This window comes from Schizophyllum commune (assembly GCF_000143185.2).
Source record: "Schizophyllum commune H4-8 unplaced genomic scaffold SCHCOscaffold_3, whole genome shotgun sequence".
NCBI classification, from domain to species: Eukaryota; Fungi; Basidiomycota; class Agaricomycetes; order Agaricales; family Schizophyllaceae; genus Schizophyllum; species Schizophyllum commune.
In genome coordinates, this window is record NW_026089540.1 from 1,809,102 (window position 1) to 1,821,963 (window position 12,862).

Below are 12,862 nucleotides of genomic sequence, written 5' to 3' on the forward strand. Positions count from 1 at the left end.
AAGCGCTGGCAAGTTGCGCGTGATTCTCGGCCAGTCCCGTGAATCTCACATGACTGATGTTCAACTTTGCTGACACCGTTTCCAGGTAGTTTGGCAAGTCCATTCGTTAACACTGAGTTTGCGACAAATTGAGATCTTGAGAGGACGTAAGGGAGGAGGAGGGAAGGTGTGACACATTTGTGTGACTTGACGCGTCGGGTAAAAGGTTCCCACGAATCCGGCTTGTCTTCGACTCTCATCTCATGGCGCCCACAATCCCACAGCACTATAGTGCAATTGAAGTCATCCTCGGGAAAACGATTGGGCGCCTTCGAAAGTCTCACGTACGGTCCGTTCAGCGGAAGTACGCTGCTTCGTCTTGTTGTTCTGCGGCTCGCCCATGACAATAGGCGGGACCAATAATATGGTGGCGATTCTTACGAGCCGTTCACATAAAGTCAAGATGGAGGGGTAGCAGAAGCTTTACTACTACTCATGAAGCGCTACGCTCAACGACTCTTGACGGTCTTTCCTCTCTAAGACGACCTGACGTCTTCACTCTACTTTACGTCTAGCAGCAACAGCCTGGTGCTCGTTGCTCGCCATAAACATTGAGTGAGTCTTTTAGTAATATGATCTTACAAAATCTCAACTACTACCAGCCAGCGTACTTCAACATCGACATTACGAATCAACATGTCTGCCCTATTCCGCAACCTCGCTCGGAGAACGAAGGCCAAGTACGACCAAGACCCCCGTTTCGCACCCCATATACGACCCGTTCCCCTTCCGCCAACAGGCTCTCCCCAATATCAGCTCTAAGCCTTCTCGCCCCCTACTCCCGCATCGCCACCCGGACTGGGGCTAGTATGGGTGTTAGTTCCTGCCACCCCCGCGTCACAATCCCATAACACGCCTCTCCCCGCTTCACCCGTCCAACAACCACCATCGCTACCCTCACAAAATCTGCCTCTATCCGTTAGTCATCCCGCTCCATCTGGCCGCCCCGATCATGCGCCAGTTTCTCCATCCTCGACCCGCGCCACGCTCGGGTCTGCGACGCCGCAAATGTCGAATTCTCCCACCGTGCATTCGAGCTCGAGGTATCAGGCCTCATCCAGCGAAAATGTGGGTCCTGCTCGTAGGACGACGTATGCGTCGCAGGGCTCTCGACAGCGTCGCGCATCATTGGCAACTGCGCCTCCCTCGCAGCCCTCGCAGCTCCGGCCGACGCAGCAGCAGCATTCATCTTCCAATCACATACATACTGCGAACTCGCCGCGCTCGACGCGCGCCGCCAGGAGCTCACACGTGCCGCAACCTTTTACGGCCGTGCGCTCTGAGCGTACACCCGCTGCTCCGGTCGCATCTACTCAGCCTCCTGCATCTCGTCAACAACAAGGCACCACGACCTCCGAGCTGAGCCCACCCGTTAAGGCGGCCTTAGACGGGGAGGGCGGTGTCTTGGTCGACCAGGACTTCACCATCGACCGCACGACGGGCATTTGCTCTGTCTCCTTGATGTCCTCGTGGGAGACGGTGCGAAGGATAGCGGTCACGAGGCCCATCACGGTCAGCGACCTTTACCAGGTTCTGCAGCGCGCCACGAACCTTGAGTATGCATACTTTGAATGTATAATTCAAGATGCCCAGCCCAGCGACATCTACGGGACAGAGTTCACCGCTAAGCACCTCAAGTCACTGATAATCGCTTGTGCTGAAGTGCCCGTGTCGGCCATATTTCACGATCTTCGGGTCAAGCGCCTGGAGGCTCTACAAGTACGCTATGCGCCTGGCGGAGGGTACAATCTATGGTCCGACGAAGTATACTTGGCGCTTTTCCTCCAGAGGGCGCAATTAGCCAAAGATGGCGCGATTTGCATTGCATCGAACGAGACATGGTATCGAGATCAGAGGGCTGCAGCGCTGCTGAGTTCCCTGAAGGTGGCTGTGGGCAGGGCCAGCCAACAATGGCGTATCTTCGTAACCTAGATATCTGTGACATACTGTAGCAGTTGACACGACTCGCAGGATAGGGAAGTATATTAAATATGATGCAGATCGAATTTTCGCTCAGTAAAATCCTTCGGCAACCAGCCCCATCGCGGTCAGCCGACGGAATTCCTGTTCGTCCATTGGATGTCGGCCTCGCTCTGTGCGCATGAAGCCGATTTGGACATATACCAAGGGTGATTGATTTTGGAAGCGCGACCAGAGCATGCGGGAGATTACACCATCCGTCGTAGCGCAGTCATCCAACGACAAACGCGACAGCAGGGGAAGAAGCGGACCGCCCTGACCACAGTGCATTGCTGATATAAACCTGTCGCTTACAAGCGACAGCTCTACAGAAAGGTCGGTAATGGTAGACGCCGGGGCGAGACTGAGGAGGACAATGAGTGCGTCCTCGTCGATAGTCCCGCATGGGGAGAACTGGAGTTTCTGCAGGGCTGAGGTGCCCGAGATGAAGTGACGCAAGGATCGCGTGTCGACGCAGGGCCACTCGGTGGAATCATTCGATCCGGAGTCGAGCGTAAATTCCCGTAGCGATGGTAGACGAATTGCGTTGAATATTTCGTCCAGGGCGCCGTCACTATAGAGGAGCAGCTCTGTCACAGCGTGCTGAACGAGTATACCATTAAATCTCGAGGAGGAGGTTTCCTCACGTGTGAGGCGAACGCAGACGGTCTCGAGCGACTGTCCAACTGACAACATATCAAAGAAGGCGTCAAAAGTCATGGGGGACTTCTCAAACTCTGCACGAACAAGCTGGGCCCAGGCGACGTGGGCAGGAGCTGGAACGGTGCATATACCGAAGTGATTCCTCCACGAGAATTGTCGAAGCTTCGGCGTCGTGGACAGTAGAGTACAGAGGGACTGCACTTGGCTTCCGCCCTGCACGAAGTCGACGCGAATATTGCGCAATGCCCTCGCAGAGGATGGTGGCAGTAGAGACAAGCGCTGAGTCGACGCGTGTCCTATGAACAGGTCGAGTTCGCGCACTCGCGGGATCAGGACCGTAATGAAGTCCAAAGCGCACGGGCAGCGCTCGTGAGCAGGGATGGGCTCAACCGGGTAACGCATAGCCATATACTTGAAATGGTCGGCCTGCACGCTCGCAGCTTCAGCATCCATGAAGTAGATGCTGACCTCTGCCCCTTTCGTCCTCTGCACAAACCTGCGTGCTAGCTTCCGAGTATGGTGCGCGCGCCGCGAAGAACACTCCGTGAGAGAAATCCACTGCCAGAGGGCAGTTGTATCGAGCGCGACCTCCCTCCAGTACCCGCACACGTGGCTGAGAACCAGCGGCACGCTGCGACGGCTGCACGTCGCCTCGAAGAGCTGGGATGGCAGTGCTTCGACGAAGATTTGGGACAACAACTCCGGCGGCAGTCGATTTATGGGTGGTGTATAAGGACCATATCTGGGGGCTCGAGGAGGGATCGAAGCGAGAGACGGCATTTCCCAGATCCGGATTGACATGGGTCCCCGGTTGAGCTGAGGTACAGATGGGACTGGAGGCCGGGGAGCAGCAGGCGACTCTGAGTGCGAGAGCGTATGAAACGATGCAGTATTCCCTCTAGTTTGCTGACGCAGACAGTGAGAGGGCGCACTAGATTGCTGAAGGGGAGCATATCCGGGGTGAAGTGGGCGTGGCAGGAGAGGGGTATTGGTACTCAGCGACGGCATCGGCGCAGTTATCTGTCACAGTTGTCAGCAAAATATGAGGATATACTGCGTAGGCATACGCACGTAGCCTTGATTCCCGTCTGCTTCCCTTGCAGCGTTCCATGCGCCGGGCGTGTAGTACTGAGGATAAGACATGCTTGACAGGCCCGTATCGAGGGCGAGGGACCAGGAGATTCACGCCCGTACGCCTGATAACATGCCTTATGTACCAAGATAGCACCATTGAAGTCGGATGTGGAGATTCCTTTGTGACCGCATGGGGTTCGAGACAAGATGGGACGGCCATTGTTCCAAAACGGGGTCAAGAGTTGCAGTCCAGTGACGTTGCGCGTCCTCAACGTGACCTATAGTACTACTTATCCTAAAGCGGCAGAATACTCAATAGAAGGCGTAAATAGCAAGTCTCCGCGAATATATGATGTCTTTTACGATGCAGATAGGCGCGGTAATGGAGCCATCGACGGCCACGCTCGAACGTGATTTTCATCCAGCTCAGCCGACGGCAACGTGATAATGTAGCTCAGTATATATCTTGAGCGAAAATTCCAACCTTTCCCAACCATTGAAATGAAGCTGCATCTGACGAATGCAGAGTTTCTTCCTGTCGCTCGAACCTGATGTGTACTTCGTCCAGAGGATAATGCCCTGCCAGGCGCGCTCTAAGCATGCGAGAAATTACCCCGTCTGTAGTAACACATTTCCCGACCGACATCACGTATAGATGCGGAAGAAGCGGAATAGGACTATGGTCGGGATGCATCGCCAAGAAGAACTTATCCGTAAAGATGGGCAAAGTCAAGTGAATGCGCCTGAGGGTTGCCGCATGGGGCAGAGCGAGGATGTTGATCACTGCGACCTCGTCCAGAGCGCCCTTGACTTTGAGAGAAAAATCTCTGAGGCCTGACGTACCCGCGATGAAGCTCCGAATGGACTGCGGACGAACGCAGGGCCATTCGGCAGAATTATCAGACCTGGAATTCAGCGACAGATCCTGCAGTCCCGGAAGGCGAAGGGCATTGAAGACCCCGTCCACCGCCTCGTCGCCAGTCAAGAACAGCTTCTCTACACTTCGCTGAACAACGTGGCCTCGTGCTAGCGTGGTAGAGGCGTTTCCGTGACTGCGTGTCAGACAAGCCCGAACATCCTGAAGGGATTGACCGATGGAGAGCATATCCAGGAAAGCGTCCGAGGACATCGGCGACTCTTCGAGGTGAACGCGGACTAGCTGTGAATATGTGACGCGGGCAGGCAGAGGCACCGCACACACCCCAAAGCAACTGGTCCACGACAGAAGCCGAAGCTGTGGCGACGTCGACGTCAGGCCACTGAGCGACTGGACCATATCGCCCCCTTGAACGAAATTGACACGGAGGTTGCGAAGGGACGTCGCTGCGTTAGGAGGGATCGCAGACAGGCGTTGAGCCGATGCTTGCCCGATGAACAATTCGAGGACACGTATTTCTGAGATATGAGCCATGATGAGATCGAGCGCGCAATGGCAGCGGTCGGGCGCAGGCGTGGTACTGACACCTAGTCCCAAGGCCACGACCCGGAAGTGATCGTTGTCGAGGCTGGTGGCTTCAACGTCCCGGAAGTACACGCTGAGTCCGGTGCCCTTCGCCCGCTGCACGGATCTGCGCGCTAGCTTTCGCGTCCGATGCACGTATTTATTGCGACATTCCGTCAGGGATATCCACTGCCAAAGGGCGGCTGTGTCAATCGCCACCTCCCTCCAGTATTCGCATACGTGACTGAGGACCACTGGTACGCAGCGACGAGTGCACTTTGCCTGGAAGAGTTGGGATGGAAGGGCTTCGACGAATATTTGCGACAGCAGTTCGGGAGGTAGTCGATTTATGAGTGGTGTATAAGGGCCGTCTCCAGGAGCTCGAGGAGGAACTGAAGCAAGCGACGGCATTTCCCAGATTCTGAACGCCAAGGGTGCCCGAGGGAATTCAGTTGCCGGTGCGAATGGCAGTTGGGAAGCAACAGACGGGTACGGATGTGTTAGGCGCGATTGAGTTGTACCACCGGTTTGCTGCATTCCGTATGGTAGAGACGGAGGATACAGATTGAAGTGCTGAGAAGGGACATGGACAGGGTGAGGCGGGTGGGAGGATGGGAGAGGGGCGTTTGAGCTCAACGGCCTCGGCGCGTTTGTCTGTCGCAGTTGTTAGCACGATGCAGGGATAACGCAGAAGCATGCGCACATATTGCTGGTACCCATACACTCCCATGAGTTCCTGTGCCGGCGCGGAGCTCGACGCGCCAGGCGTGTAGTGGTGGGGATAGGATATGCTTGACGAGCCCGCGTCGGAAACGAACGATCGGATTTTCAGCACATCTGCCTGGCAACAGGACTCATGTATCGAGCAGGTGCCATTGCAGCCGAGTATAGGACTTCCTTTGTGAACATACGGGGTTCGGGACAAAATGGGATGTCCATTGTTCCTTATTCCGAAAATGGAACAAACGTTATGTTGTAGTCCCGTGACCTGATGCTCTCGTCAAATCGTGAAGTACGATACCGGTATACCGTCTACCATGAAGGTTCATATACCAGACGGCAGCAAAGCTCAAGCACGACGAAGGCGCAGTCAGCAAGACGAGTAGAGATATTGCATCGCTCAGGCGTAGCACAAAGACCAAACATACGTATCACTGCAGTGTTCTCTGACTACGGCTTTGGGCGAAATTCCGGCGTCAACGATGGTGTATCTGTGACCCGTATATTATAAATGGCGCTACGACTTTCTGGAGGCGTCAGCATATCGGGCGTAGTGCACATCGGGGGAGAACTCAGAAAAACCTTTCCGCGAGTAATCCCATCTCGCTCAACCGACGAAATTCGCGTTCGTCAACCGGATGCCGGCCTTGTTCTGTTCGCATGAAGCGAATTTGAGTATATGCCAGTGGAGAGCGACGCTGGTGGCGCGACCAGAGCATGCGAGAGATCACGCCGTCCGTTGTCGCACAATGGCCCAACGACAGGCGAGAGACATGAGGAAGAAGCGGGCCACCTGGACCTCGATGCATCGCCGAAAACAGCTTATCGCTGACGAGCGACAGATCTATGTAAAGATCTGTGATAGTGGACGCTGGAGGGAGACCGAGGATGGCAATAAGTGCGTCCTCGTTGACATTGCCGCCCGTCGATAAATCGAACTTCTGCAGGGCTAATGTCCCCAGGATGAAGCGGCGCAAGGACTGGACCTCGACGCAGGGCCAATCGGTGGAGTTCCTCGATTTAGAGTCCAGCGTGAGTTCCTGCAGGGACGGAAGCCTGACCGTGTTGAATACCTCGTCCAGGGCACCGTCACCATATAATAGCAGCTCCGTCACGGCGCGCTGAACGAGCGTACCACGTATGTTCGAAGAGAATGTTCCCTCACTTATGAGGCGAATGCAGACAGTCTCGAGCGATTGTCCGACCGACAGCATATCGAAGAAGGCTTCGCAAGTCATGGGGGACTTCTCGAATTCTGCACGAACAAGCTGGGCCCAAGCGATGCGTGCAGGAGGTGGTACGGTGCAGATACCGAAGTGATTGGTCCACACGAATGACCGAAGCATTGGCGACGTAGACAGTAGAGTACAAAGGGACTGCACTTGACTTCCGCCCTGCACGAAGTCGAAGTGTATGTTTCGTAATGCCTTCGCAGAGGATGGCGGCAGCAGAGACAAGCGCTGGGTTGACGCGTGTCCAATGAACAGGTCGAGTTCGCGCACTCGCGAGATGAGGGCCGTAATGAAGTCCAAAGCGCAAGGGCAGCGCTCGCGAGCAGGGATGGGCTCGACAGGATAGCGCATAGCCATATACTTGAAATGGTTGGCTTGCACGCTCGCAGCTTCAGCATCCATGAAGTAAATTCTGAGCTGGGCCCCTTTCGCCCTCTGCACGGATCTGCGTGCTAGCTTCCGGGTATGATGCGCGCGCCTAGACGAGCACTCCGTGAGAGAGATCCACTGCCAGAGGGTGACCGTGTTGAGTGCGACCTCCCTCCAGTACCCGCACACGTGGCTGGAAACTAGCGGCACGCTGCGGCGGCTGCACGTTGCTTCAAAGAGCTGGGATGGCAGCGCTTCGACAAAGATTCGCGACAACAACTCCGGAGGCAGTCGATTGATAGGCGGCGTGTAAGGACCGAATCTGGGGGCTTGAGGAGGAATCGAAGCGAGCGACGGCATTTCCCATATCCGTATGGTCATGGGTCCTCGATTGGGCTGAGGGACTGGAGGCTGAGAGGCAGTAGGCGGGTGCGGATGCGGATGCGGAAGGCATGATGTAGTAGTTCCGCCAGGTCTCTGACATAGACGGGGAGGATACGCACTAGAGTGCTGAAGGGGAGCGTATCCGGGATGAAGTGGACGTGGCATGGTGGTGCTCGGCGGCGGCATTGATGCGCTTGCCTGTCGTAGTTGTCAGCAAAGATAGAAACGGAAATAAGGAGTACACACATAGCCTTGGTCCATATGTGCTTCCCTCACGAAACTTTGCGTCTGCCCAGGCCAGCGAGGCGCGCCGAGCGTGCGGTGGTGGGGATAAGACATGCTTGAATAAGCCAGTATCAAAGCTGAGGGACCAGGGGATTCGCGACCGCACGCCTGGCAACAGGACTTATGTACCAAGATACCGTCATTACTGTCGGATGAGGATACTCCTTTGTGACCGCATGGGGTTCGGGACAAGATAGAACGACCATTGTTCCTTTTTCCGAAAACGGAACAAATGACCCGTCACGGTCCCGTGACATGATGCGGTCGTCAACGCGCCGCGTACTCATGACAAACGGCGATGAGATCCGAGCACGAAAATGGTTGATTTCCAGAAATAAAAACACTGACGATGTATTGAACAGATCTCACTGAAGCTCAAAAGCAGCACTGCAGTATTTCCTGACCATGGCTTTGGGCGGCACCCTGAAGTCAATGACGGTGTATTCTCATAATTTTGATGTAGTACGACCTGTATTCCAATGGCGAAGCGACGACTCACTGGATATTTCATGTTACTCAGCCCGGTCAAAATCGAGATCTTGGTCAGAAGAACCTCTCCGCGAGTAATCCTACCGCGCCCAACCGACGAAACTCGCGTTCGTCAACCGGATGCCGGCCTTGCTCTCTCCGCATGAAGCGGATCTGAGCATATGTCAAAGGAGAGCAGCTCTGGTGAAGCGACCACAGTAGGTCAGAGATCACACTATCAGTCGTCGCACAGTATCCTATGGACAAGCGCGACAGTTGAGGAAGAAGTGGACCACCCTGACCGCGGTACATTGCCGTGATCATTCGGTCGCTAACGACCGATAGGTCTACGTGAAGGTCGGCGATGGTGGCTGATTGGGGAAGAGTGAGGAGGGCAAGCAATGCGTCCTCATCAACAGTCCCGCCCGGCGTGATATCGAGCTTTTGCAGAGCAGAAATGTTCGAAATGAAGCGATGTAAGGACCGCGCGTCGAGGCAGGGCCAGTCAACTGAGTCTTGCGATTTGCAGTCCAGCGTAAACTGCTGTAGCGATGGAAGCCGAATCGCGTTGAATACTTCGTCGAGTGCCTCGTGACCGCACAGCAGCAGCTTAGTGAGAGCATATTGTGTGACTGAACCACGCAACTTCTCAGGCGATGTGCCATGACGTGTTAGGCGAACGCAGACAGTCTCCAGCGATCGTCCAACAGTCAACATGCCGAAGAAGGCTTGGAAGGTCATAGGCGATTCCTCGAGCTCTGCACGAACGAGCTGACTCCAGGCAATGTTAGAAGGAGGGGGCACAGCACAAATGTCGAAGTGATTGGTCCACGAGAACCGTCGAAGCTTCGGCGATGTGGACAGCAGAGTACAGAGGGACTGCACTTCACTTCCACCCTGCACGAAGTCGACGTGAATATTGCGCAAAGCCTTCGCAGAGGACGGCGGTAGCAAAGACAAACGCTGAGTCGACGCGTGACCAATGAACAGGTCGAGTTCGCGCACTCGCGAAATGAGGGCCGTAATGAAGTCCAAAGCGCACGGGCAGCGCTCATGAGCAGGAATGGGCTCAACCGGGCAACGCATAGCCATGTACTTGAAGTGGTTGGCCTGTACGCTCGCAGCTTCAGCATCCATGAAGTAGATGCTAAGTTCCGCCCCTCTCGTCCTCTGCACGAACCTGCGTGCGAGCTTCCGAGTATGGTGCGCGCGCCGCGACGAACACTCTGTAAGAGAGATCCACTGCCAGAGGGCAGTTGTATCGAGCGCGACCTCCCTCCAGTAGCCGCACACGTGGCTGAGAACCAGCGGCACGCTGCGGCGGCTGCACGTCGCTTGGAAGAGCTGGGATGGCAGTGCTCCGACGAAGATTTGGGACAACAACTCCGGAGGCAGTCGATTGATAGGCGGTGTATAAGGACCGTATCTGGGCGCTCGAGGAGGAATCGAAGCGAAAGACGGCATTTCCCAGATCCGTATGGTCATGGATCCTCGATTGAGCTGAGGGACTGGAGGTTGGGGAGTAGCAGGCGGGTGCGGATGTGGATGTGGATGAGATAATGGAGTCTTTCCGCCAGATTTCTGTCGGAGGTGGGGAGGACACGCGCTGGAGTGCAGAACGGGAGCAAAGCCGGGGTGAAGTGGGTGCGGCATACTGGTACCCAGCGACGGCATCGGTGCGCTTGCCTGTCGTAGCTATCAGCCAAGATCAAGCAATGCAGAGTAGGCATGCGCACATAACCTTGGTCCCTGTCCCCTCCCCTCGCGGACCTTTGTGTCTGCGCAGGCTGGCGAGGCGCGTTCGACGCGCCGAGCGTATAGTGCTGAGGATAAGACATGCTAGAGAGACCGATATGAAGGACGAGGGACCAGGAGCTTGAGAGCAGGACTTATGTACCGGGAGGTCACCATTGCGACCAGAAGTAAGGGTTCCTTTGTGGACATATGGGGTTCGGAGCAAGATGGGAAGCCCATTGTTCTTTGTTCCGAAAACGGAACGAATGATATGTCACGACCATGTGACATGGCTCATTCAAGAGCGCAGTCCACGAAATCAGCCCAGCATCAGGCTCGACCTCCAGCCGCATACACAGGAAAGGACTGAAGACGGGGCTTCTCTAGCTAGATTATGAGCGCAAAGGCGCGTAGTGTAGTGTAGTTGAACATGGCTAGCTTGTACTGGTAGCCTCTGAGCCTCCTATGCCAGCATGATAGCTAACGAAGCAGACTGACCGAGAAAGACCACGGGTATATAGTCCACAATATTCAACGATGTCCCTTTGCGTAAACCCCCGCATCCCTCGCGCGCTTGAACGCGGTCATATCCTTCCCATGATGTCTACCACGTCCGCATCCTCCAACCATGAACATGACTTCCAGTCGAGTTAAGGGGTACTGGTGCTTCATGCGCCAGCGCAGCATATGCGAGATTATGCCGTCGCTGGTGGAACACCGCCCCAGCTCCAACGTCTTCAACCGGGGAAGGAGGGGCGCGCCATTGCGCCCCGGAAGCAGCGCGTCGAAGAGTCTGTCGCCGATGTATAACACGTTCTGCACTTCGAGGTGAGTGAGATTGGCCATCTTGGGGAGCGCGATGATGTCGAGGAGGGCGTCTTCGTTGATCGTGCCGCCCGGAGAGAGGGAGAGGCTGTCCAGCGGCGTCGTACCATCCGCGATGAAGTCGCGAAGGACGCGGGGATCAGCGCACGGCCATTCGCTAAGTCTCGCATCATCGAGCTTGAATTGCATGTGCAGCTTGAGGTTCCGGAGCGCCGGGAGATGGAGCGCTCGGAAGACATCGTCCAGAGGTCCGAATCCGACGATGTCGAGTTTTTCAACGGTCGTCTGGCTGACTCGGACGTTGGCGAGCGCATGCGGCCGAATACCCGGTGTGAGGCAGACGCTGACATGTTCCAAAAGCACGCCAGTCGTCAGCATCTCGGCGAATGCATAGAACGACATGGGGTAGCTGGCGAGCTCTACACGGACAAGCTGAGGCCACGGAATGAGGTTATCGAGCGAGCCCTCGCGAAGAAGGAAGTCGCTCGTCAACGACAAGCTCCGAAGCCGTGGCGAAGTCAACAGCAGGGAGGAAAGCGCCTTCGCTTGGGCACGGTCTTCGTACCCATAGAATTTGATGCGCAGGTTCCGCAAGCACGTCGCCGCGCCAGGTGGTAGTGTTGACAATCGGCAGATCGACGAGCGATACACGCCCAGGTCAAGATCGCGGATCTCCGAAATGTTGGCCATGACAAAGTCGGGCGCGCAAAGGCATCTCTGCTCGGCGGGGTCGTCAACGTGTGCCAACAAGAAGGTAAATTCGTCCGCGTAGGAGATATTGATCCCGGCGTACTTTGACCTCCGCATGAACATGCGTTCCAAGTCCCAATGGCGGTGTGCATGGTAATCGGAGCAGGAGACGAGGTTTAAGTACTTCCAGAGCTCAGGAGCGTTTATGGCCACCTGTCTCCAGTAGCTGCACACCCAACTGACGACCAGTGGCATGTATCGCCAGTAGATTGTCGGCTCGGCAGGAGTAGCTGCTACGAATATCAGGGATAGAACCTCTGGAGGAAGCCGGTTGATAGTAGTTTCGTACGATTTGCCCTCCACAAGCTGAGGGGGTGTCGAGGCCAAATATGGCATTGTCCAAGAAAGACAAGGCAGCCACCGCGGACCTATTGAAAGGATAGAGTGTGTTGACGGCATACGATGATGTTGACGGCCGTGCGGTGTTCCGAAGGGCACATTGAGAGTGTCGCCGTCAAGTGACAATAGGGTGTTCTGGATAATGAGGTTCAACAAAGCTGTTTGTTGGGAAAGCACGATCGGAATATGTGGCACATCGACGGAAGACTCTGAAGGACCATCGTTCGTGGTGGTCTGCCAATGACTTTGCGGTGAGTATCAGTATTGGCGTACAGGCAAATAACGCACGTTGTCATGGTCTCCTCCTGCGGCTTCTGGAACATGTCCTATATCATCTGTCGCGTGTGGCGCGTTGTCTCCGGAAGGATAGGACATGTTGGCGTAGAAATGCGTCGTAATAGCGTTGTGTGTGTCCGAGCACCAGGAGATGAGCCTTGCGAGAATAGCAGAGAACCGCAATATAGGAAGGGCGATGTTCTTGGTGACGTGAAAGTCCGGGACAAGATGAAGTGCTAGTAGCGCATCCGCCAAGGGGCGGCCCGGCGTCACGGCTGCCCGCCTGGTCACGGGACCGTGACTC

At 55.6% G+C, this 12,862-nt stretch overlaps 5 protein-coding genes across 5 annotated transcripts; 1 reads left to right on the forward strand and 4 right to left on the reverse strand.

Moving 5' to 3' along the window:
- Positions 1-1,047: 1,047 nt before the first annotated feature.
- Positions 1,048-1,971, forward strand: SCHCODRAFT_02664354 (uncharacterized protein; the record flags this gene model as incomplete). Its single annotated transcript, XM_003033792.2, has 1 exon — positions 1,048-1,971. One exon carries the CDS (start codon positions 1,048-1,050, stop codon positions 1,969-1,971), a length of 924 nt encoding a protein of 307 aa, XP_003033838.1.
- On the reverse strand, positions 1,712-6,106 carry SCHCODRAFT_02569259 (uncharacterized protein). The gene is made up of 5 exons (XM_003034378.3): positions 5,880-6,106; positions 4,349-5,830; positions 3,733-3,789; positions 3,594-3,681; positions 1,712-3,521 (listed from the first exon to the last, which is right to left on the reverse strand). The coding sequence occupies exons 1-5, from the start codon at positions 5,904-5,906 to the stop codon at positions 2,053-2,055; spliced, it is 3,123 nt and encodes a 1,040-aa protein (XP_003034424.1). The 5' UTR covers positions 5,907-6,106; the 3' UTR covers positions 1,712-2,052.
- A 128-nt stretch (positions 6,107-6,234) lies between these two features.
- SCHCODRAFT_02615192 (uncharacterized protein) lies at positions 6,235-8,352 on the reverse strand. The gene is made up of 2 exons (XM_050344700.1): positions 8,128-8,352; positions 6,235-8,079 (listed from the first exon to the last, which is right to left on the reverse strand). The coding sequence occupies exons 1-2, from the start codon at positions 8,140-8,142 to the stop codon at positions 6,469-6,471; spliced, it is 1,626 nt and encodes a 541-aa protein (XP_050201671.1). The 5' UTR covers positions 8,143-8,352; the 3' UTR covers positions 6,235-6,468.
- Positions 8,353-8,579: 227 nt separating this feature from the next.
- On the reverse strand, positions 8,580-10,591 carry SCHCODRAFT_02569266 (uncharacterized protein). Its single transcript, XM_003034379.3, has 2 exons — positions 10,371-10,591; positions 8,580-10,320 (listed from the first exon to the last, which is right to left on the reverse strand). The coding sequence occupies exons 1-2, from the start codon at positions 10,470-10,472 to the stop codon at positions 8,710-8,712; spliced, it is 1,713 nt and encodes a 570-aa protein (XP_003034425.2). The 5' UTR covers positions 10,473-10,591; the 3' UTR covers positions 8,580-8,709.
- A 131-nt stretch (positions 10,592-10,722) lies between these two features.
- On the reverse strand, positions 10,723-12,774 carry SCHCODRAFT_02569269 (uncharacterized protein). Its single transcript, XM_003034380.3, has 2 exons — positions 12,571-12,774; positions 10,723-12,516 (listed from the first exon to the last, which is right to left on the reverse strand). The coding sequence occupies exons 1-2, from the start codon at positions 12,655-12,657 to the stop codon at positions 10,900-10,902; spliced, it is 1,704 nt and encodes a 567-aa protein (XP_003034426.2). The 5' UTR covers positions 12,658-12,774; the 3' UTR covers positions 10,723-10,899.
- Between the last annotated feature and the right edge of the window lie 88 nt (positions 12,775-12,862).